Source organism: Salminus brasiliensis, chromosome 13, assembly GCF_030463535.1.
Source record: "Salminus brasiliensis chromosome 13, fSalBra1.hap2, whole genome shotgun sequence".
Taxonomy (NCBI): domain Eukaryota; kingdom Metazoa; phylum Chordata; class Actinopteri; order Characiformes; family Bryconidae; genus Salminus; species Salminus brasiliensis.
Window position 1 is genome coordinate 35469225 of NC_132890.1, and position 21481 is coordinate 35490705.

The following is a 21481-nucleotide window of genomic DNA, read 5'->3' on the forward strand; positions in this document are numbered from 1 at the left end:
TCTCACCCGTTATACCCCTCTAGCCCACGCCATGTTTATCAGTCCTATTGTATTGGCAGTACTTCTCTACAGGGACTAGACAAGCTGTGTGTGTGAATCTGCACATCTGTGTCAGCAGCAATGGGTGCAACTTAAAGCATCTGAATGCATTCATTAGAAGGGGTGTCCACAAACATTTGGACATACAGTGTAAGTAGCATTGTGTAGGTGACATGTCTCGAGTACGAAGCTTTATAAAGAGTCGAACTGCCGGAGACCGTCTCGCCCATTTCAACCATCACTAGCCCCCTAAAGCGCTTCCTAGGAACCCAGTTGATTCCATTCTCCAGTCGTCGTCCCCCCCCCCCGCTGCTGCTGAGTTCAGGTGTTTGGGCCTGGGTCCTCGGCCCACAGTGTGGAAGCTAGACCCTGACTGAGACAAACCTTTGAGCTGAGAGACTGTGTGTGTGTATTAGAGGTTTCTGCTGTGGGTGGACATGCCTGGCCCGGCACTGAGGGCGTGAGAACTCTGCGGTCTTCTTTGTGCTGCTCTGCAGTTTGTTGCTCCGAGCTTTGGGCTTTGGTTCGCTGCGAAACCTGCAGAATTATAGAGCTTGCGTTGCAGCATGCAAAGAACTTGCTTCCAGGCCTGTGTAATGATTTTCATTGAGGTAGGAAGGACATAATATGATCTTTGGTCTGCATTTTTCATCCGTAGAGCTTTAGACATACGAGTGCTGATGCACCTTTAAGCCTTTGTGATGCAGTAAGCTGCAGGAGGTGCATTCTCAGCCACTAAGAGCCATAGAAGCTTCTTTTAATACCAACTAATAGGGCAAAAATGCATCATTAGGGCTGAACGATTTAGGGGAAGTCATCTAATTGTAATTTTGTTATAATTCTGATTATCTCCAATAAATTAAACTTCTAAAGGCATGTTCAGTTTTGGGCTAAGAAGAACAGCGTGTAGTCCATTTTTCGGACTTCGCCGTCAATGTAGGGCAACGTAGGGTCTGCGGTTGCCTCTGAATGGCCTAACTCACCCATAGGCAGTTCACAAGCTCTACAAGCTTTACAGTAACCTCATACATAGGGTTGCAAAATTCTGGGAATTTGGGAAGTTGGGAAATTTACCATGGGAATGAATGGGAATATTGGAAGCTAAAGGTAAGAAACTTATATATAGTTGGTAAAATATACTATAAATATACTATATTAGATATGATACCAAAACAGTCAAATAGCAAAGCTACTCCTCAATCCCAGACACACGACACATTACACACTGCAGAGCTATTGAGAAGAAGACCACCCGCCCCCCCTGCATTCACTGTCCATTCGTCCATCACATGTCCAGCATATGTCCAGATGATTTCTAGAATATTCCCATTCCCATAATCTTGAAGTATTAATAATATGATAATAATGCTGACATGACTGTGTTGGATATTGCTTGTGCAGATAAACAACAGCATTTGGGCCCTAGACATGAGGCCCTCATGTACGACAGGCCAGTTTTAGTGGAGCATTGAAACAGTACTTGACCTTTTTCAGGCTTTGGAAAGCAGCAGTCCATTAAGGGTTGGACGACGGCCATCTTGGTTGAACACTGTAGTGTTTTCCCTGGTTTCTGACAGAGTGATTAATGTTTTAGGCCTGAATCTCACTACAGCTCTGTATGTGATGGTGAGTGAGGGTCAGTATTGTAAGGCTAACTTGCCTGGCCGTTGTACTGAAAGGATAGAGGTTGTAAGGCCAATAGCTACTAGTCATGCTTTTTTGTCCACCGTCTCATGGCAGTGGACAGTAGAGTCTGGAGCATCTTCAGAAGTGGTGGGTTTAATGTTCCTGGAAAAAGAGAGAGAGAGAGACAGTGAGAGAGAGAGAGAGAGTGCTGAAACGCTGGTATGTAGGGAATGACCCTGGCATGGGATGGCAGGAGAGGAAGAAAGAAGGATGGAGAGTGATGACTGCTTCTCTATCTGTGCCGAGTGTTTGATGTGTGCAGGTTTTAGGAGCAGGAATGGGACAGTATGGCACAGCGCAACAGTGCGAGGACAGTGCAGGCATTGAGGCGATCTGGTGGGACGAGGGTGGGGTGGGGGCCCGCAGAGAGCACAGGCACCACTGAGTCTTACCGTCCGGCAATTCCCGGAATTCCTTAAGAGTGTGTGTGTGTGTGGATTGTAAGCGGTGATCTGTTGACGCACAATTTGCATCTAGTCCTTCATCAATGGTCAGTTTCTGACAATGGAGCTGCAGGTGGTCCACTACCTTCAGCATAGCAGTGAACCTCAGCGATGCCGCAGTGCCTGATGCACATGGTACTCTGGGATTAGGGCTGCATGATTATGTGGCTGGTTTCTGATTGTGTGATAAAAATTCATTTCCAGATTGTGTGATCTGCAGTAGGATCTTGGAAATTGTATCTATAATTTTATACATTTTAATATTTGGTGGAGTGTCCCTCTGTTGCTTCATTTGACTCCCTAGGTTTATGCAAAGCCATGTCTAAACATTTGTGGACACCCCTTCTAACGAATGCATTCAGCTATTATAAGTTGCACCCATTACTGACACAGATGTGCAAATGCACACATACACACAGCTTGTCTAGTCTCTATATAGAGAAGTACTGCCAATAGAATAGGACTCTCTGGAGCAGATGAACATAAACCTGGGCTAGAGGGGGTATAAAAGCCCCCAGCACTAAGCTGTGGAGCAGTAGGACTGTGTTCTCTGGAATGATGGATGATGATGCTCCATCCAATCCTTTTGGAATGAGCTGAGGTTCTGATCATGCCATTAAATCTGCACAGTAATGCTCCTCCAACATCTAGTACAAAGCCTTCTTCTGCCTGGATAAACCAAAAACATGAATGAGCATGTGTCCCAATACTTTTGTCCATACCTTGAATTAGATTCATTCTTATTTTGTAAAGGGTAGCTGGAAAGTGTGCATGAGAACAGATAGGCTGCAGTCCAGGATTTTACACCTGTAAGGTAGGTGTTTCTTATAAAGTGGCCAGTGAGTGGATATTGATGATTCGGGCATGTTTCGTGTGCTAGTTTTTTTCTCTGGCGTCTGAGTGGACCTGGTCTGACCTGCTGCCTCTCTGCGGAGCTTATTAGCTCAAAGTATGTGTGTGTACGAGTGTGTGTGTGTGTGTGTGTGTGTGTGTGTCCTCACCTCCCCATCTCAGAAAATGAGAGATGAAAAGAAGAATAGCAGCAATTCTACAGTTCCCGGCTCCAAGGGAGAAAAACTAGAAGAAAGGAGCACCGGAGAGGGAAAGAAAGAAGGACTGAACGAGCGATGCCATGTTCCCAGTGTCTGCCGTCCCCAGGGACAAGCAGAGACAGAAAGAAAGGAGTGGTATTGATACGGAGGAAGAATGGAATCTAAAGAGAGCGCGGTGTAGAGGGGTAGGAAGTAGCTGCCACAAGGGAGGAGGCAGAGAAAAGAGAGGGGAGCAAAAAAAGAAAGAGCGTGAGAGAGAGAGAGAGAGGGAGTGGAGGGAAAAGGAGGAGGAGGAGGATGAGGGGGGGCTAAATAACCTGAGGGGAGAAGATTGAGCCAGATAAGGTGAGATGATTGTGCAGATAGAGGCAGGGCTTGCGGTACGGGAGAGGAGAGGAAGCGTCTGTTTCTGTCCTCCGCTGGACGCTGGATCAGTGTTATCGTCTTCTCTCTGGACCTCGGCCCGCCTGCTTATCTGAGCTTTAGAACAAAGCCAGGGGTTTAGGGACCTTGATCAGTCTGGACTGGCTGTGTAGTTTTCTCTTGGTCAAAACACTGGTTCGCTCATCAAGGACATGCGCAAAGGCCGAAGCAGAGGCCTGAAAAAAGGGGGTGGTCATTGGGAGGCAAATGTTTGTGGACACCACTTCTGCAATGAGTGCGTTCAACTACCTTAGGTTGCAACCACTGCTGACACTGATGTGCAAATGCGCACACACACACACACACACACACACGCAGAACCCAGCTTGTCTAGTCCCTTTAGAGAAGTACTGCCAATAGAATAGGACTCTCTGGAGAAGATCAACATGAACCTTTTGGCACCATGCTGCCTAATGCCAGGTGTGGGCTATAGAGGGGTATACAGCTAGAAGGTTCATGCAATGGAACTGTGTTTTCTGGAATGATGGTGGTGCTACTTGCAGTACTTTCAGAATGAGCTGGAACGTTGGGGATGATGAGGTTGTGTGGTGATCATCCAACGCTCTTGTTGCTGAATGCAATCAAATCCTTACAGCAATGCTCCTCCAAAATTTAGTAAAAGCCGCCTTAGAGAGCCAACAGTAGAGACAGTTACTCCAACAAAAGCAGGAAAAAACTTTTTTCTCCCCTGATTTTGGAAGAAACGTTGAATGAGCAGGTGTCCCAATACTTTTGTCTGTATACATAAAGATAACACTGACCCTGGATGAATAGATATTTTGGCAGAAGCTTAACTTTACATTATTATATGTAGAGATATATTATTAAACATACTTAAAGGGCAAATGCCTTAACATTAGCTAACTTGAAGCAGCACTATGCGAGAATTGGTAGGACATGCTTTACACATGCATTTCTGGACAAGCTGGGAGTTACAGAAAAGGCGGTAAAGTTATATTACAGCATCTTACACAAATATTTACATAGTTAACAAAAGTTACATAGTCCAACTATAGAGATGCTACTCTTCTTTATCTATTATTCAGGCGAAAATGCTACATACTGTCACTTTAAATGGTGCCTCTGACACAAAATAGCACCTGTACAGTGATGAGTAGTGTCACAGTACTGTTCTGATACTGTATCAATAGCATTATTGATACAGTCACTCAAATGCATTATAGTAGAGGTAATACAGTACAGTATTACCAGAACCATGGTGCTAGAAACCTGGCACCGCTGTGGGATTATTTGATCTTAGAGACAAGCAGTAGCAAAAACACCACAATCTGTGAGTTAGAGCTGGGCAATATGACGATATTTTATCATATCATGATAAATTTTGTCATTGTGATAACAATAAGCTTCTCTAATCATACGGAGGAGCCTGTTAGTGCTAATAAACACTGGTCAGCTGCAGGTTTCATTACTAACAGTGTAATTAGACTGAAGGGTTTATTAGATGAAGAGCAGCAGATGTTGAGTAGAAATCACTGTATTTAGTACAGGAGAGGATCTGAATAGTAGTTTATAAGAATCTGTAGATACTGATGTTTTTAGTCTGTGATAAATATCGTGTATCATGAAAGTGTCTTTAAATATCATGATATAGTATTTTTACCATATCGCCCAGCCCTATATGGGACATTGCATGCTGTGTGATGTGACCATAGTGCATGCCCACATTGCACTGTTGTCACATTGCTGCCCAAATATATACCCAGTCCTTTTTAATATATATAGTATGTGCATATATGGCTGGGTACTGTTTCAGATGCCTGTATGGATGTTCATATTCTGCAGCCCTCAACTGGTATGTTGAGTTTCCATCATGACACATGTCCCGTTACTTATAGTCAATACTCAGCCCTACATATTTATTCCCCTCATTTTTCCACCATGGTATAGTAAGAGCCCCAGTGTGTGACTGTGCTTTTCATCATATAATTAAATATGATTAAATATGAATAATCATTACTGAAGCAAGATTAGAGACATTCTTTTTTTTACCTAATCCAAAAAAAAAGAGCTGGGTTGCCCTCAAATTGTCAGTCCTCAAGTGATTTCCCTCATTTTCAGACATAATGCTGCACGTACTCATTAGTATGCTGCCTGTCCATGATCTTCTTCATTTTCCCTCTTTCATCAGCCTTTCTCTTTTCTCTCTGGTTCCGCAGGTCGTACGTGCAGTGGGCTCTTTCGAGCTGCAGATCCACCAGTGGCAAAACTCTTTGGGCATTCTACAGAGCGGTCAGTGCTGTGACCTCCAAGCCGGTGGGGGTCAGCGGTGTCCTCCCGACGACCAGTGCGACACATTCTTCAAGGTGTGTCTAAAGGAGTACCAGACCCGGGTGGTCCCTACGGGCACCTGCACGTTCGGCTCGGGCAGCACACCCGTCCTGGGTGGGAACACTCACACCGTACGCCACCACGGACACGAGGGGAGCGAGGGCGGCCGCATCGTCATTCCGTTCAAATACGCCTGGCCGGTCAGTTCAGTTGCCTTTTTGCTCGCTGTTAGTTTTGCACTGCTGAAGCGTCAGAATTATGTAGCAGTTGAGGAATTTTGTCATTCTCAATAATACATATATGATACGTATGTATGTATGAAATGTGCATACACTGACTTAGATTAGTAATTTAGTGGTGCTGAATGCCAAGGCCAAGGCCTCCTAACTTCCTGTTAGTGATCATGATGGACTACAGCTGGTAGTGTCTCTGTGCCCAAATAAAAAGGGTTTGATTGACAGCACTTACTGGACTGACCCACACTGGGACAGTCCAGGTACAATGGTACAATGGGAAAGTCCAAGGAGCTCAGTGGAGATCCATTTTGGTCAAGCCCAAACTAGATGTTTGTTTTCTGGTCAGGTGGTAGAACCCTGGTGACTCTCTGTAGGACACTGAATATAAAGGTAGGGTGCACCACCAAAACAGCTGTACTAACATTAAATAAATAGAGTCACAGTGTATTAATACAGCATGGTGGATTATCTGGATCCAGTGACTCCAGTCAAGGGGTTGATCTACATATTAGGCAGCAAGTAAACAGTCAGTTCTTGAAGGTGATGAAGGTGTTAAAAGCAGGTCATGAGAACCAAATTCTGATGTTCTAGATGACCGGGTCAGAACATCTCCAAAACATCCTGCTGTTCCTGGTATGCAGTGGTTAGTACCTACCAAAAGTGCTCCAAGAAAAGTGCTCCAACCAGGGTCATGGATGCCCAAGGCTCATTGATGCTCATGGAAGCCCCGCCCACCTCACAGCTTACAGTGCTTAAAGGATCTGCTGGTGCCAGATACCACAGGACACCTTCAAAGGTCTTGTGGTGTCCGTGCCTCGATGGGTCAGAGCCGTTTTAGTGGCACAAGAGGGGCCCACTACTCAATATAATGTGGCAGATGGTGTTAATGTTATGGCTGATTGGTTTATTGGCAGTATACTGTATTATTTAATAGGGGCACATACTGGCCTATTACTTCCTGAATGAGTTATAGTCGTTAATAATAGAGTAATAAGTCTCATACCTGAGTAATAAGCGAAGGGTTCAAGAGGTGAAGGTTTCTATTGTTGGTGCTGACTTGCTTATTTGTTAGTTGCCCTTAAGCTGACCTTCACTTGGCAAGACTCAATGGTGGCATTGGACTGCCCCAGCAGTGGCCCTGTGCTGAGCCGCTGTGACAGGAGGAGTGGTGCGGTCAGCGTTTGGCTCTTAACTGCTCAAGTCTTTAAGCTGATTACACTCTTTCACCCCTCGCTCATTGATTAGAGTGGATAAAGTGCAGTAGATAGCTGGGTGGGGGGGTTTGCCTGTAGGTGTGTGTGTGTGTGTGTGTGTGTGTGTGTGTGTGTGTGTGTGTAAGAGAGAGTGAGAGTGTCAGAGAGAGAGAGAGTTTCCTCTGCGGTACTGAGGCTGTGTAAATGAATTATGCAGTGCTCTATGTTCTTCTTCCTTCCTCACCTCTACCTCCAACTCCCTTCCGCACATTCTCTCTCAGCCGTCTGCTCTGTGCTGGCCCCTGACCGGACAGTGCATTTCCTTCTGGCCTTTGGCTATACTGACCAGACTGTCTCACAGTCTTCACAATAGGAGCCACAATCATATTTTCCCTAAACATTCTCTCCTCTTGTCTATTCCCGTCTTTACTCTCCTCTTCTTGTCCTTTTTTCCTGTCTCTTCTTGTCTCTTCTCTTCTGGTCCCTTCTTGTCTCTTTTCCTCTTATCTGTCCTCTTCTCTTCTCTCCTCTTCTCATTTCCTCACCTCTTCTTGTCTCTTCTCTCCTTGTTTCTTCTTGTCTTCTCTCCTCTTCTCATCTCGTCTCCTGTTTTTGTCTCTTGTCTTCTTGTTTCTTTTTGTCTCTCCTCTTCTCTTCTAGTCTTTTCTCCTCTTCTCATCTGGTCTCTCCTTTCCTTTTCTCTTCTTGTCTCTATTCTTCTCGTTTTCTCTTCTTTTCTCTCCTCTCCTCTTCATGTCTCTTCTTGTCTCTTCTCTTCTCGTCTCTTCTCCCTTCTCCTTTTTTTTCTTGTCTCTTTTCTCCTCTTCTCTTCTTGTCCCTATTCTTCTCTGCTCGTCTCTTCTCTCCTCTTCTCATCATGTTCTCTTCTCTTCTCATCTCGTCTCTTCTCCTCTCTTCTTGTCTCTTCTCGTGTCTTCTCCCTTCTCCTCTTTTCTTCTTGTCTCCTCTCATCTCCTCTCTTCTTTTCTCTTCTCTTCTTGTCCCTACTCTTGTCTGCTCGTCTCTTCTCTCCTCTTCTCATCTCATCTCTCCTCTTCTCTTCTTGTCTCTTATTGTCTCTCCTCTTCTCGTCTCATCTCATCTCGTCTCATCTTTTCTCCTCTCTTGTCTTCTCTTATTTTATTTTCTCTTCTGTGCTCTTTGTATTTCTTTCTTCTTTCCGCTGGACTTATTCTATTCATTCCCCCAAATTAGAATCATGCGAATTGAACGCCTAAGTCATCACACATTTGCCTCAAACTGTGTTGAGTCATTCAGGAATGTCAAAAGACTGATTTATGTGGTTTCGGACACTGTATGGCATATTGTTATCTACAGAAATGGATAAAATTACAGACGTATTCGAGATCACTTAACTCGAGGCGGTTTGAGGCGAGCGTGCATATGCTTCAGTCCGGGCATCGTAGCCCTGCAGTTCCAAGGCAAAGCTAAATATTCAGTCTTCAGACTCTAAACATGTCTGAGTTGATTGACTATATTTGGGATAAGGTGGGTATTGTGTACATTTGATTTTGCATGGAACCATCACTTCAGCTTTGTAAGGAGTCGGAAAGTATGTAGATGATAACTACAGTAATGAGGTCAGTTTGCTGAGCAGAAGGGCAGAAGGGCATCGGTAAACCCTGTACATATGAAATGAATGGACTTATTTAAAGCCGGTTTAACGCCACTACCTTTCTTCATGTCCTTCCTAACTTCTTCATGTAAATCTGGTATCTTTAGTTACTTTGCCTTTCTTTTCTCTCTCTCTCTCTCTCTCTCTTTTCTCCCAGATTGTCCGACCTTTCCTGTCCTATCATCCATAATGGATCAGGCTAATTCCCTTCTAACGTTACTGACACGAGCTATTTCTGTTCAGTTATAGCTCAGCAGACTCTTTCCACAGTTCGCTCCCATAGTTTTCCGTCTGCCGTTTGTCCTCGCCTTAGCGCAGCTCACAGGGAAGGCAGAGAAACAGACAGGCAGAGAGAGAGACAGAGACGTAGGCAGACGGGAAGAGACACAGTGTGATGGGACACCGCAAGCCCGGTCCATAAACCTAAACCAGAACAACAGCCTGAGCTGGGTTGGGTCGGCTTGTTTGTCTTGTGGCTTGAATCATTGATTTTAAATGCTGAGTCTCCACAGTGGTGTGGTTGCGGCTTTACTTTGGGCGGGGGGGGGGGGGGGGGGGGGTGTATGAGGGGCTGGGGGGTATATACCATCCCCCAAACTCTTGGTAGTTTCCAGACAGCCAGTTTTTTAACCCTTAAAGGGGCGATGCCAACCTAAATCTAGTGTTTAATGTGTTATTTGTTATGTAATGTCATATTCTGTTGTGCAGAATTGTGTCCCACAGTCCTTTGTGGTGTTTCCATCCGTCAGTGGTCCTTCACTACAATACCAGCATGTATTACTTTCAGTGCACTCATAAAAATGAAGGTGGTGCAGGAGGTGCTTTAAGTGACCCAGTTGGGCTTCACAAATGGGCCTCATTGTTATAGCCCACCTTAATCTCACATGGGTCCCAACTAGGTCCTTTGTGCAGTGTACAACCAGGATGGGGGCCCCATGTTTAACCCTTCCTGCTCCCATCATTGGGGCAAACATGGAACCCATGGACAATGAACTTTCTGGTCCCCTGTTGGGCTACCCATACAGGCCCCACATGGGCATGCTATCTGGGAATCTGTGCTGTTCTGGTCCGTTCAGGTTTTCCATTAAAACTTTCAAACCTTTAAAATGTTCTGTATGCTTTATGGAACCAGTAATGGTTCTCCTACGGCATCAATCCTGCCTTTTTTATAAGTGATATTATTGAAGCTCTGCAAATTCTCCATGAATTTTGGCCTCCTAGTAGTAGTGTTGGCTATCTACCAACCTTCTGCAAACAGTGACAAGCTATGGTTGGAATCTAGGGCATTCTGTCGCCCTGATAGCAGCGCAGACTATTGTACACCTACATTGTGACTATTGTACACCTACACCCCACCTAGATTCTCTAATGGTAGTGGAGTAGTGGCCAACTTTCACTCACACGTTACAATTCTCCTTACAGTCACCTGCATGTAATCAAATTTACCCATTTATATTATATTATATATATTATATATCGCTTTTGTGCAAAAAAGTTGTATCTCCAAAACGGCAGCTTTACATGACTTTCGACGGAAGTCAAAATAAATGTATAAATGATGAAATATAGTACAAAGCATTTTATAGGAAGGCATTTTGGAGCATTTCTATTGGTCCATTCATTGTCAAACTCAATGCAAAGAACAAATACCAGATTCAGATTGAGTCAACAACTCAAAACGGGCAAAAATGGAGATACGAGTTTTTTGTTAGCAAGTATCAGCAACAGTGTATTTACACAGTACACCACAGTTCTCATTAGGGATGTCCTGTTTAGGTTATTTTTACATGGCTCAGGATTCAAACTCGAGACCCCCGGGCCATAGTGGAAGCGCATTAGACTGCTGAGCCACTCAGAGCCCCCCATTCGCTAGCTTTTAATTTAGGGGGTGCCAGTAGAATTTCTCACGCATCCATCTTGTGTCTCTGTTATTTGCACACCACAGACAGTCCGAGTTCTGCTTTTTTGTGTTCCGTCAACATTAGGTCTTTATGTTCTCAGTTAACTTTTTTAAAATTATTTATTCATTTATGAATTTATTATTTATTTATTATTTATTCAAGATGTTTGACCCGTTTTCTCCCTAATTTAGATCGCCAATTACCCAACCCGTACACATTCTCTCCATCCCCCCATCACACACAACAACCCCGAGACCAACACACGCACCCCCCCTCCGACACGTGCACAGCCAGCCACACCTCTTTTTCCAACTGCCGCCGATGCGACATCACCAGGCAACCAGCTTGCCTGGAGGGAAGCGCCGTATACCCGGCTCTGATGCACCGGCTAGCAGCATTGTAGAGTTGCATGGCCTGTTGCTAGATCAGTCACCATCCCTGCCCTACATGCTGATGTGAAGCTCATGGTCTAGGTGGGTTCTAGGTGGGTGTGGGCTCTGGGTGGAACTGGGTGGGTCCCAGCTAGGCCCTTTTGCTGAGGGTGCAGTGTACAACCAGGATGGTGGACCATGTATAACCCCGCCTGGACCCATCACTGACCCTGGTGGGCATCCATATGTGGGGTTCCCAGTTGAGCTACCCATACAGGCCCAACATGAGCATGTTATCTGGGTATCTATGTTGTTCTGGCCCGTTCTTGGTCACTTATAAAACAGTGCCAAATTAGACGTCCACTCTCTACGTCCCCACTGTCTGACTGAGCGAGGCGGTACGAGCAGGAGGCCTGCGGGCGCCGCAGCCCTTTAAAAATGGCTTGGCGCCTGGCGGGACACTAACGGGTTACTGTGTTCTGCTCCTCACCATCCCGTTTGATTCTTTGTTAGCAGGCCTGAACGCAGAGTCTCTGAGCATTTCCCTCAGCCTTGCTTTTATTATTGTTGTCTGGGAGCGTTTTATGACCTCTGCAGCGAGGCTGGATGTCTATTCATAAGGAGAGGATCACAATAAGGGCGAGAAAGCTGATATTATGTTTATAATTATGGCCGCATTGAGTCGTAATAACGTTTTCAATAAAGTCCAAAGCCGGCTGGGGCTTTGTTGGGGGGGGATAGGGGAAATTATGTGATGCAGGCCAGCTGTCTTGCTTAGGACTGTGTGTGTAAGGGCATCCACTGGTGTGTGTGTGTGTGTATGTGTATGTGTGTGTATGCCCAAACAAGTGGGGCCTAGAATCACCTTTTCTGAAAGCAGCTTGAGTGGAGATACAATGTTCTAGGTCAGGAAGTGCTTAAGTAGATCCGATCTGTCCGATCTCGGGTCTTAATGTCTGATTAAAGGCCGATACTGGTCCGATCTCTGTGTGTCTAGAAATTATACAGCTCCACAGTTTAGTTAAGATTTGCTAATACACAAGCGGTTAAAATAACTCAGAATTGGATCAGGATTAAAATAGCCAGTACCCGATCCATTAAAATATGCCTGGATCAGCCTTGATCCCGATCCTCTGGATCCGATCAAATGTCCCCCTATAGATTATTAGATAATGCAGATAGAATTCCACCAAATTCTAATAAAAATATCACCAAATATCTGATAAAACCCAGTACCTTTATTCTTAGCAGTGCCAGGGTTAGGTTTCGAACGCACACAATATGGACAAAAGTATTGGGACACTTGCTCATTTATCGCTTAAGATTTACTGCATTACACACCACTCACTTTCTAAATTACAATTTCTTTTAGGATCAATGAATGACTTCTGTTCTATGTTATCATAAAGATGAGGATGATGATGATGATGGTGTGTGTTTGTACACTGGTTAAATTGGGATTTGTGTTTTATCAGACACGCCTTTTGTAAACGGCTGCAGCTTTCAGTGTGTCGTTGTGTTTAAAGGGTGGGGGGCGGCGAGTGTGAGTGTGAGAAAATTCTGCCGGAGAAAACCAATCCGGTTCAGTTTCAGGGCTGGGCCGAGGGGCGGACTGGACCCAAAGAGAGGGAGGGGAAGGGAGAGAGAGTGAGGGAGATTTCTATGTGTGGCTGGTGAACTGAAAGAGCTGCATTATCTGCCCATCTTTGTGTGGTGTTTTTTTTTTTTTTTAATGGGGGGTAGCTCTCCCAAAGGCCCAGGTGGGGGGAACGGACAGGTGAACACTGTTATTATGAGGAAAACTGAGCCTTTATTCTCTCTCTCTCTCTCTCTCTCTCTCTCTCTCTTTCTCTCTATCTCTCTATCTTACACATTTTACAAATAGACCAAAAAGATTACAGGAAAAAACACAAGGAATATATACGTGTGGAAGGGTTCGAGTGTTAAAGGGAAAGTTTGGCAACAAAATAACATGTACACAATTCCACCCTAATAGAAGCTAATAGAAGCTTTTACCCCTCAATTAATATTAGTATGTCATAAAGCATCATACACTTGCCTCAGATCCATCTCACCATCCCTGAGTTTTCAGAATTCCTCCATAATTCAGTCACTGGGAAGATCGTTCAGGGTGGTTTGGTGTGAAATGGCTCAAATAGTCATTGTAGAGAGCTGTACTGGCTTATTACAGTCCTTACAGTCTTATTATATATTACTGGGAATTAATCTTTCAATAAAGGTTAAACTTTTGAATCTGACCATTACTACTGCTAAACTGCTCTGATGTTGGTTGGTGTGGCGCAACAGATAACACCACTACCTGTGGGCTACCATACCATGTGAGAGACTGGGGTTCGATTCCCGGTCTGGGTGACTATGCTGCACTACACCAATAAGAGTCCTTGGGCAAGACTCCTAACACTACATTGGCCCACTTCTGTAATACGAGTAACCATGTAAGTCGCTCTGGATAAGAGCGTCAGCTAAATGCCATAAATGTAAATGTAGAAGGACTCCACTGGACTAACTCCCCACTTATAAACGTCTAGACGAGAAAGAGTCGAGCGACTGGTGACTGGTATTTCCTGTGGTTTTGGATCTGTGGCCCTTGTTGAGCTAACCTTTGCTTAGCTAGCTCAGCTGTAGCTCCACCGAGTATCAGCACCGACACAAGTGCTAACCATATAAACCTGGTGTCTGAGAGCGAAGTGGAGCAACTAGTGTTGGGCGCAACAGAAAGAAAAAATGAGAGGCCGGTTCTGCTGGGTTTGGACTCATAGCCGGCTATCTAGGCCTAAAGAAGTTAGCTAGCAGGCTAAACACTGCAGCTCAGGCTGTGTTCCAGCTAACTGAGGCTCAAATCACACCTGTTTAGAGGATAACGCCTCATATCTGAGAGCACGGAGTCGAGGGAGCGGGGTTAGGAGTGTTTCCACTGTTTTCAGGCTCATTTAGTCGACTGGCTCATCCAGGTTTCCTTGGACAATGATCACCACCCCAACTCATCCCCAAAAGCACTGGATGGAGCTCCACCACCATCATTTCTGAGAACCTCCACTGCTCCACAGCTCAATGCTGGGGGGCTTTATACCCCTCTAGCCCACGCCTGGCTTTAGGCAGCATGGTGCCAATAGGTGCCAAAGGTTATCTGCTCCAGAGAGTCCTATTCTATTGGCAGTACTAGACACACTGTGTGTGTGCATTTGCACATCTGTATCCACTAAATGCACTCAATAGAAGGGGTGTCCACAACCATGACCATTTGGACATATACTATCGGACTGCCCCATCACTAGATGCTGATCAGGCTAGCGTGGGCTTCCTCCAAATCACAGGAAGTCAGCCCACCCGATATTTTCAGACTGCGGACTCAGAACTTGTTAGCCTAGGGGAGTCAGCTAACAGATGCCCGTGTTGGCTAACATCACCCTTAGTGATGGGGAAACAGGGAGGGCTGTGCTACACATCCAGGGAGAGTGAGGCTAATTATGCTTTCTGGGACTCCCAGCCACAGATGGCTGTGGGATCACCAGAGACTGAACTCTGAATAATGGGGCCAAAAAGGCAGACAAGACAGTATGCTAGTTTTGAGGCCTGAAATGTGTCTGTTAATGGTGAGTACATGCAGGGTGTAAATATAGTAAAATCATAACTTTTTATACAATAAATAAAAAGTTACAATTTTTAGATTTACCACCTTTTTACCATGAACTAAAACACCTAGAAGACCTGTGCAGGCTTACTGGTCAGCCTGGATTGTTAAAAAACTGCTATATTTGCATTTCACAAAATAGCCAGTACCCAGTCCTTTAAAATATGCCTGGATCAGCCTTGATCCCGATCCTCTGGATCCCCCTATAGATTATTAGATATTGCAGATAGCAACAATCTGATAAAACACAGTACTCACCTAGTTGTGAACTAGTGCGGTGAATTAGCATTAGGTTCAGGTTCAAGGAAAATGAAAGTGAATTTAATGCACACAATATGGACAAAAGTATTGGGACACTTGCTCATTTATCGCTTACGATTTACTGCATTACACGCCACCCACTTTCTGAATTGCAATTTCTTTTAGGATCAATGGATGACTCTGAATAGGTACTTATATTTCAATGATAGATTGACTTTTTAAACCTCTTAAACCATTTAAAGCATCATTCTGTAACATTTTACATCAAAATAGCAGCTTTAGAATCATGCTGCTAACATTGCTAACTGCACCATGTAACTTTGGTGAAGGGAGCAGGTCCTGTGATATTACTCTACTGCATCAGTCTACATGTAGGTAACTAGGGCTGGGCGATATGGTAAAAATATTATATCACAATATTTAAACACATTTGTCACAGCACCGACGATACAGGTGAACGCAGACTAAAAACATCAGAAGCAACAGATTCTTAAAGACTGCTGTTCAGATACTTTTCCGTACTGAATACAGTGATTTTTATTTATTCAGCATCTGCTGCACTTCATCTAATTAAACCAGTCTAATTACAGTACTGTTTTTAATTAAACCTGCAGTTGATCACATCCTCGATATGCTTAGAAAAGCATATTGTGAATTACTATCAGAATTTATCACGATACGATGAAATATCGTCATATTGTCCAGCTCTACAGGTAACTCTCAGCTAGTTACAGATTAATTATACCTACCGACTGTAGGGGGAGCCCTAGAGCATAAAAAATATTGGTTCTTGCACAGTGCTAGTTTAGCTCTGTATGTAACCTCACACTTCATTACATCAGTTATAATTCACATCCGTTTGATAGGCCCTAAAATAGAACCCTGTGGGACTCGACCAAATCTGGTGAGCTAGTTTTTGCTTTAGGATGAATGACTGAATCGTTAACCTGGGGTTTAAAAAGTTCCTTTTTCTCCTGAGAAAAGTCCAAGCAGAAAGTCTAGGTCAGATTTCTTCTTAAAAACATGGTGATGCTTGGTGATTTAGGCTACTCCTCCATTCTCCAGACTACATGCCTTCTCTCTCTCTCTCACTCTCTGCATTCATTAAAGTTCTCGCTAAGGAGAGATAGCAGAGCCAGAGCGCAGCCCGTGGCCATTCCGCGATGACAGACTAGACCAAAACAGCCGTCCCCAATGAAGTCATCCCTCTTTCTTTCTACTGTTCGGATGACAGAGGAGAAGAAAAAGGACGAGAACTGATGAATGCAGCCAGTGAATGCCTGGGGACAGTAAAAGAGTGTGTGTGTGTGTGTGTGAGAGAGGATGTTTCTTCACGATTGGTGTGGTGTGGTCTGCTGTGGTTGGACTTTTATGCATTTGTTTAAGGTCTCTGTGCTCTCAGGCTTGTAGGCTTTGAGCTATTAAGATGAATACGGGTCAGGTTCCTTGCAGCCTGGAGGGGAGAAACAAGGGTCAATGGGTGACCTGGGCATAAGGGTGAGACTAATACTCACACTAACTCCCACACACACAAACACACACACTCTTTTTCCCGGATCATTATTCTCAATTACCTTTGGGACATTATTCTCAGTTACCTTCCTGCACCAGTATAGCAGTGAGTCAAGCCCAAAGCAGATCGGGTTGCATTTGCTCTCTGAATGGCTGTGAATGGCAGTGGAGGCGTCTGTCATTCGTTTGCAGATATTCATTTCACCTTTGGCTTATTTGGTCCGCCTTTGGAGGTGTAGCTCAGAGGTGGACTAGATGTTGAATAGACGTGAGTCTAACAAGGACAACGAAAGCAATACTTCAGTGTTTTAATATTAAAATAATTGATTATATACTTTAATATACTCCATATAACCTACATAATATTAGGGGCCACATCTGTAGCTTACATCTGACTCTTACAAATTTCCCTGTATTGAGTAATGAGCAAAAAAAAACATGCTTGCTTAAGGAAATCAAGTAGCTCCCTTAATATTCTTCCCTTAAAATCAAGGGGACTTTTGTTGGAGTAACTGTCTCTACTATCTATTGGTCCGCATATTGCATTCGTTAGTGAGGTCAGGATGTAGGATGATGATCACCACCCCACCTCATCATCTCCAACTCCCCAACTCATCCCATTCAAAAGTACTGGATGGAGCTCCACCTGCATCAATCCAGAGAACACAGTTCTTCCACTGCTCCACAGCTCCTCAATGCTGGGGGGCTTTATACCCCTCTAGGCAGCTTGTTGCCAATAGGTTGATGTTTGTCCACTCCAGGGAGTCCTATTATATTGGCAGTATTTATCTACAGGGACGCGACTGTGTGATAAGCTGTGTATATGTGTGTCCATTTGAACATCTCTGTCATCTCTGGCTTCAGCTTAAAAGGGGTGTCCACAAACATTTGGACATTTTAGTTTTTTTGTGAAATCAGAAAAACGCTGATTTTAAAGCCGATTAGTTTTCATATAAAGACTGCAGTGACAGGGCAGTGAGCAGGACATGGTGAAACTTATGCAGTGGTCACAGACTACATTACGTTGAACCAAAAATCCATGATCCCCATGACCCATGACCCCTGTAAAGGGCAGTTCAGGCCGCTGGTGGCGCTCAGCGTTGGGGACTTCCCTTATATAACGTTTAATAGAGTCCCATTCTGTCCCTAGAATGCTAATGACCGCTGGGTTCTCAGCACTATCGGCCTTTTGTGCCTTTGGCCGTGTCACTCATCTTCTTCTCTAAGCTTTTTATATATCACTCCCTTGGTACATTACACCTCCGTAATCCTGCCTTTCTCCAGGGAGCGTGCGTGTAAGGGGAGGGGTTGTGGGTGCAGCTCAGAAAGGGCATGTTCAGACTTGATCTGAGGCTACTTCGAAAAATCACAAATGGTCACCCTCAGATAAACACGTAAACACCTGAAGTGGGGGGCTGGGATTGGTCCTTTTTTTTTTGAAGCTGGAGTGACCTGGGACACTGGGAACACCCAGGCGTCCACCATAGTCAGAAAGGTGTGGCCCATAGCAGTGTGTGTATAAATCAAAGGCATCAAAGGTATTGACATTCATTCCTCAGGTAGAAGTGAGTGGAGATACTAGGGTTTGAAAGACGTCTATAGAAGCTGAAGCATCAACTGAAGCTTTTTACTCCAGTAAAAGTGTAAAAGTACCCCCCCCCCCCCAAAACCCCATTTCTCTAAAAGTCATAATGAGGAGAATGATCTATTAAAATGTTGATGTTAAAAATGTTGGGCTGCACTAGGCTCCTGTTTCAGCTGCAGATCTGCCCATTGAAAATAAAGCATTTCAGTAATATCAGCTCTATTAAAGGAGCGTCTCTGTGCTCTACTGAGCATCAACATGAGCTTCATGGAGGAAAATATGAGGAGTCGTTGTCTAGAAGTTCTGTAAAGCTGCAGAAAGTCAGACTTCAGAGGCGTGTGATCAATAAGCTTTATTGGAATGTAAATGTGGGGCTCAGTCGGGACGTTTCACTGCAGCTCTCATGAGTCTCTGCCATGGACACAGTCTTCATACTAGACTACAGACGTCTGCTGTGAGCTCGCTGGAGAGTGACGGGACGTGTGCAGGTGTGATGGATCTCTTATAAACCAATAGGGAGTCAGAATGGTGTGTGTTTATACTTCTCATCCATACAGATGTGCAGCTACATTAGTACGTTAACACACACTCATTAACCAAGCCCACTAAATAACCATAACACCCTCATAGGCCACATCAGCCCCTTTCAGCTTTATTTTTATGACTGAATGCTCCCTTGACTTCCTCTGAAAGTTCACTCTCACTTTCTCACTCTCTGCTTTTGGCCACAGATGCTAATTTTGGCTCCTCAGCCTCACAGAGGTCACAGACCAGGTCTCTTTGAGCTGCTGTCCTCTCTCCCTCTCTGCAGTGGTTCAGGTTCAGCTGCAGTGAGCTGAACCTGAGTGATGTGTCTGCATGTTAATGTACAGAAGGACACATTTAACCCCCAGAAACTGCGGACCCGTAGGGCCAGACCTCAGACCTTCACTCTCATATAACTGCACAACATATTAATAATGTCTGAAGCGGGTTTGGGACGCCTGAGATTATTCATACAGGTATATACAGATATGCAAATTCACCTTAGCATTTATTCACTTAGATCAGAATTTCACATTTGGAATAAAAACATTAAAAAATCATATTTTGTATTAATTTGTACTTATTAAATATTTTAAATTACTACATCTAAGAATCATAAGGTGAGACATTTAGACCCTGCCTGGAGTTTGGTTGTACTGGGTGGGGTTTTGGTTGTATTGGGAAAGGGTTTTGGTTGTACTGGGAGGGGTTTTGGATGTACTGGGAGAGGTTTTGGATGTACTGGGAGAGGTTTTGGTTGTCTTGGGAGGAGTTTGGTTGTACTGGGAGGGGTTTTGGTTGTCTTGGGAGGAGTTTGGTTGTACTGGGAGGGGTTGTGGATGTACTAGGAGGGGTTGTGGATGTACTAGGAGGGGTTGTGGATGTACTAGGAGGGGTTTTGGATGTACTGGGAGAGGTTTTGATTGTATTTGGAGGTGTTTTGTTTGTACTGTGAGGGGTTTTGAATGTACTGGGAGGGGTTGTGGATGTACTGGGAGAGGTTTTGGTTGTATTGGGAAAGGGTTTTGGTTGTACTGGGAGGAGTTTGGTTGTACTGGGTGGGGTTTTGGTTGTATTGGGAAAGGGTTTTGGTTGTACTGGGAGGAGTTTGGTTGTACTGGGTGGGGTTTTGGTTGTACTGGGAGGGGTTGTGGATGTACTGGGAGAGGTTTTGGTTGTCTTGGGAGGAGTTTGGTTGTACTGGGAGGGGTTTTGGATGTACTGGGAGGGGTTGTGGATGTACTGGGAGAGGTTTTGGTTGTCTTGGGAGGAGTTTGGTTGTACTGGGAGGGGTTTTGGATGTACTGGGAGGTGTTTTGTTTGTACTGTGAGGGGTTTTGGTTGTACTGGGAGGAGTTTGGTTGTACTGGGAGGGGTTTTGGATGTATTGGGAGGGGTTTTGGTTGTGCTGGAAGGAGTTTTAATTGTACTGGGAGGTGTTTTGGTTGTATTAGGAGGAGTTTTGGTTGTACTGGTTGTACTGGTTGTACTGGGAGTAGCTAAGGTTTTCTTGAGTAAATAGCAAAGCACTTTGTAAGTCGCTTTGGATAAGAGCGTCTGCTAAATGCCATAAATGTAAATGTAAATGTTTTGGTTGTACTGGGAGTCGTTTTGGTTGTACTGGGAGTCGTTTTGGTTGTACTGGGAGTCGTTTTGGTTGTACTGGAAGTCGTTTTGGTTGTACTGGGAGGAGTTTTGGCATCTGTGGGGTTTTGGTTGTACTGATCATTGATCATTTTAGAGGCTAACATTCTGAACTCATTCTGAACTCTTGACAAGACAAGAGTGTGAGGCCATATCGTATGGTTTAGAAAATAAACATACAAGTAGTATATATATATATTTTTTTTTGAGAACATCGACAACATGTTCATAGATTAAGGAATTTTTTAAAGAAGAATAATCAGCAAAAATATTAATTAAAAAAACACATTAAAGGTGGATCTGGCCCGAGAATTCCTTATGCTTAAAGCACAGCTGATTCAACTCACCTGTCAGGGTTAGTAGGTCTGTAAGAGCAGGGAAATCAGCAAACTGCTGAAATCCGGCCCTCGGTTTCCCAGCCCTGACTTTTAGTCTGGTTCATTTGGACCCTGGTTGTTTTTTCACCCCTGGTGTGAATACAGTAATCACGCCTGGTTTTAAACCTGTTTCTTTAAACCAGATCAGCTGCGGATCTGAAAACCTTTTACTGCTGGTTTTATTCAGAACCGGCTCTTTTTCCTGCGGGATATTTGATACTACTTGTGTGAATCGCAGATTTTCAGAAAGCAAAAAAGGGTTAAAATGCTGGTCTCTAATGGGGATAATTCCCTCTGTGTGTGTGTGTGTGTGTGTGTGTGTGTGTTGGTGTGTGTGTCGGTAGGCTGTAAGGTGATACTGCTTGAATCTATTGTGTTGGATTCTGGAAAGTTCTGGCAGTCAGTTACCTGAACATTCCTGCAGCCTGGGAACCAAACACACTCGACCCACAGAGAGAGAGAGAGAGAGAGTGAGAGAGAGAGAGAGAGAGAGGAACAGAGTGGAAGAGGACAGAGACAAAAAGAGGGCGATCAAAGACTAATAGAAAAGAGGAGAGAGGAAAGAGAGAGAGAAAAAGGAAAGATAAAAGAGAGAAAGAGAATGAGAGAGAGAGACACACACAGAGGGGAGAGAGAGAGAGAGAGAGAGAGAGAGA

The 21481-nt window shown here is 44.4% G+C and overlaps 1 protein-coding gene across 1 annotated transcript in view; it reads left to right on the forward strand.

Moving 5' to 3' along the window:
- LOC140574738 (uncharacterized) overlaps positions 1-21481 on the forward strand; it is a 76480-nt gene that overhangs the window by 2438 nt on the left and 52561 nt on the right. Inside the window, exon 2 of the mRNA XM_072694673.1 lies at positions 5821-6132. Within this exon, the coding sequence (XP_072550774.1) occupies positions 5821-6132 (312 nt within the window). The remainder of the gene's footprint in view (positions 1-5820; positions 6133-21481) is intronic.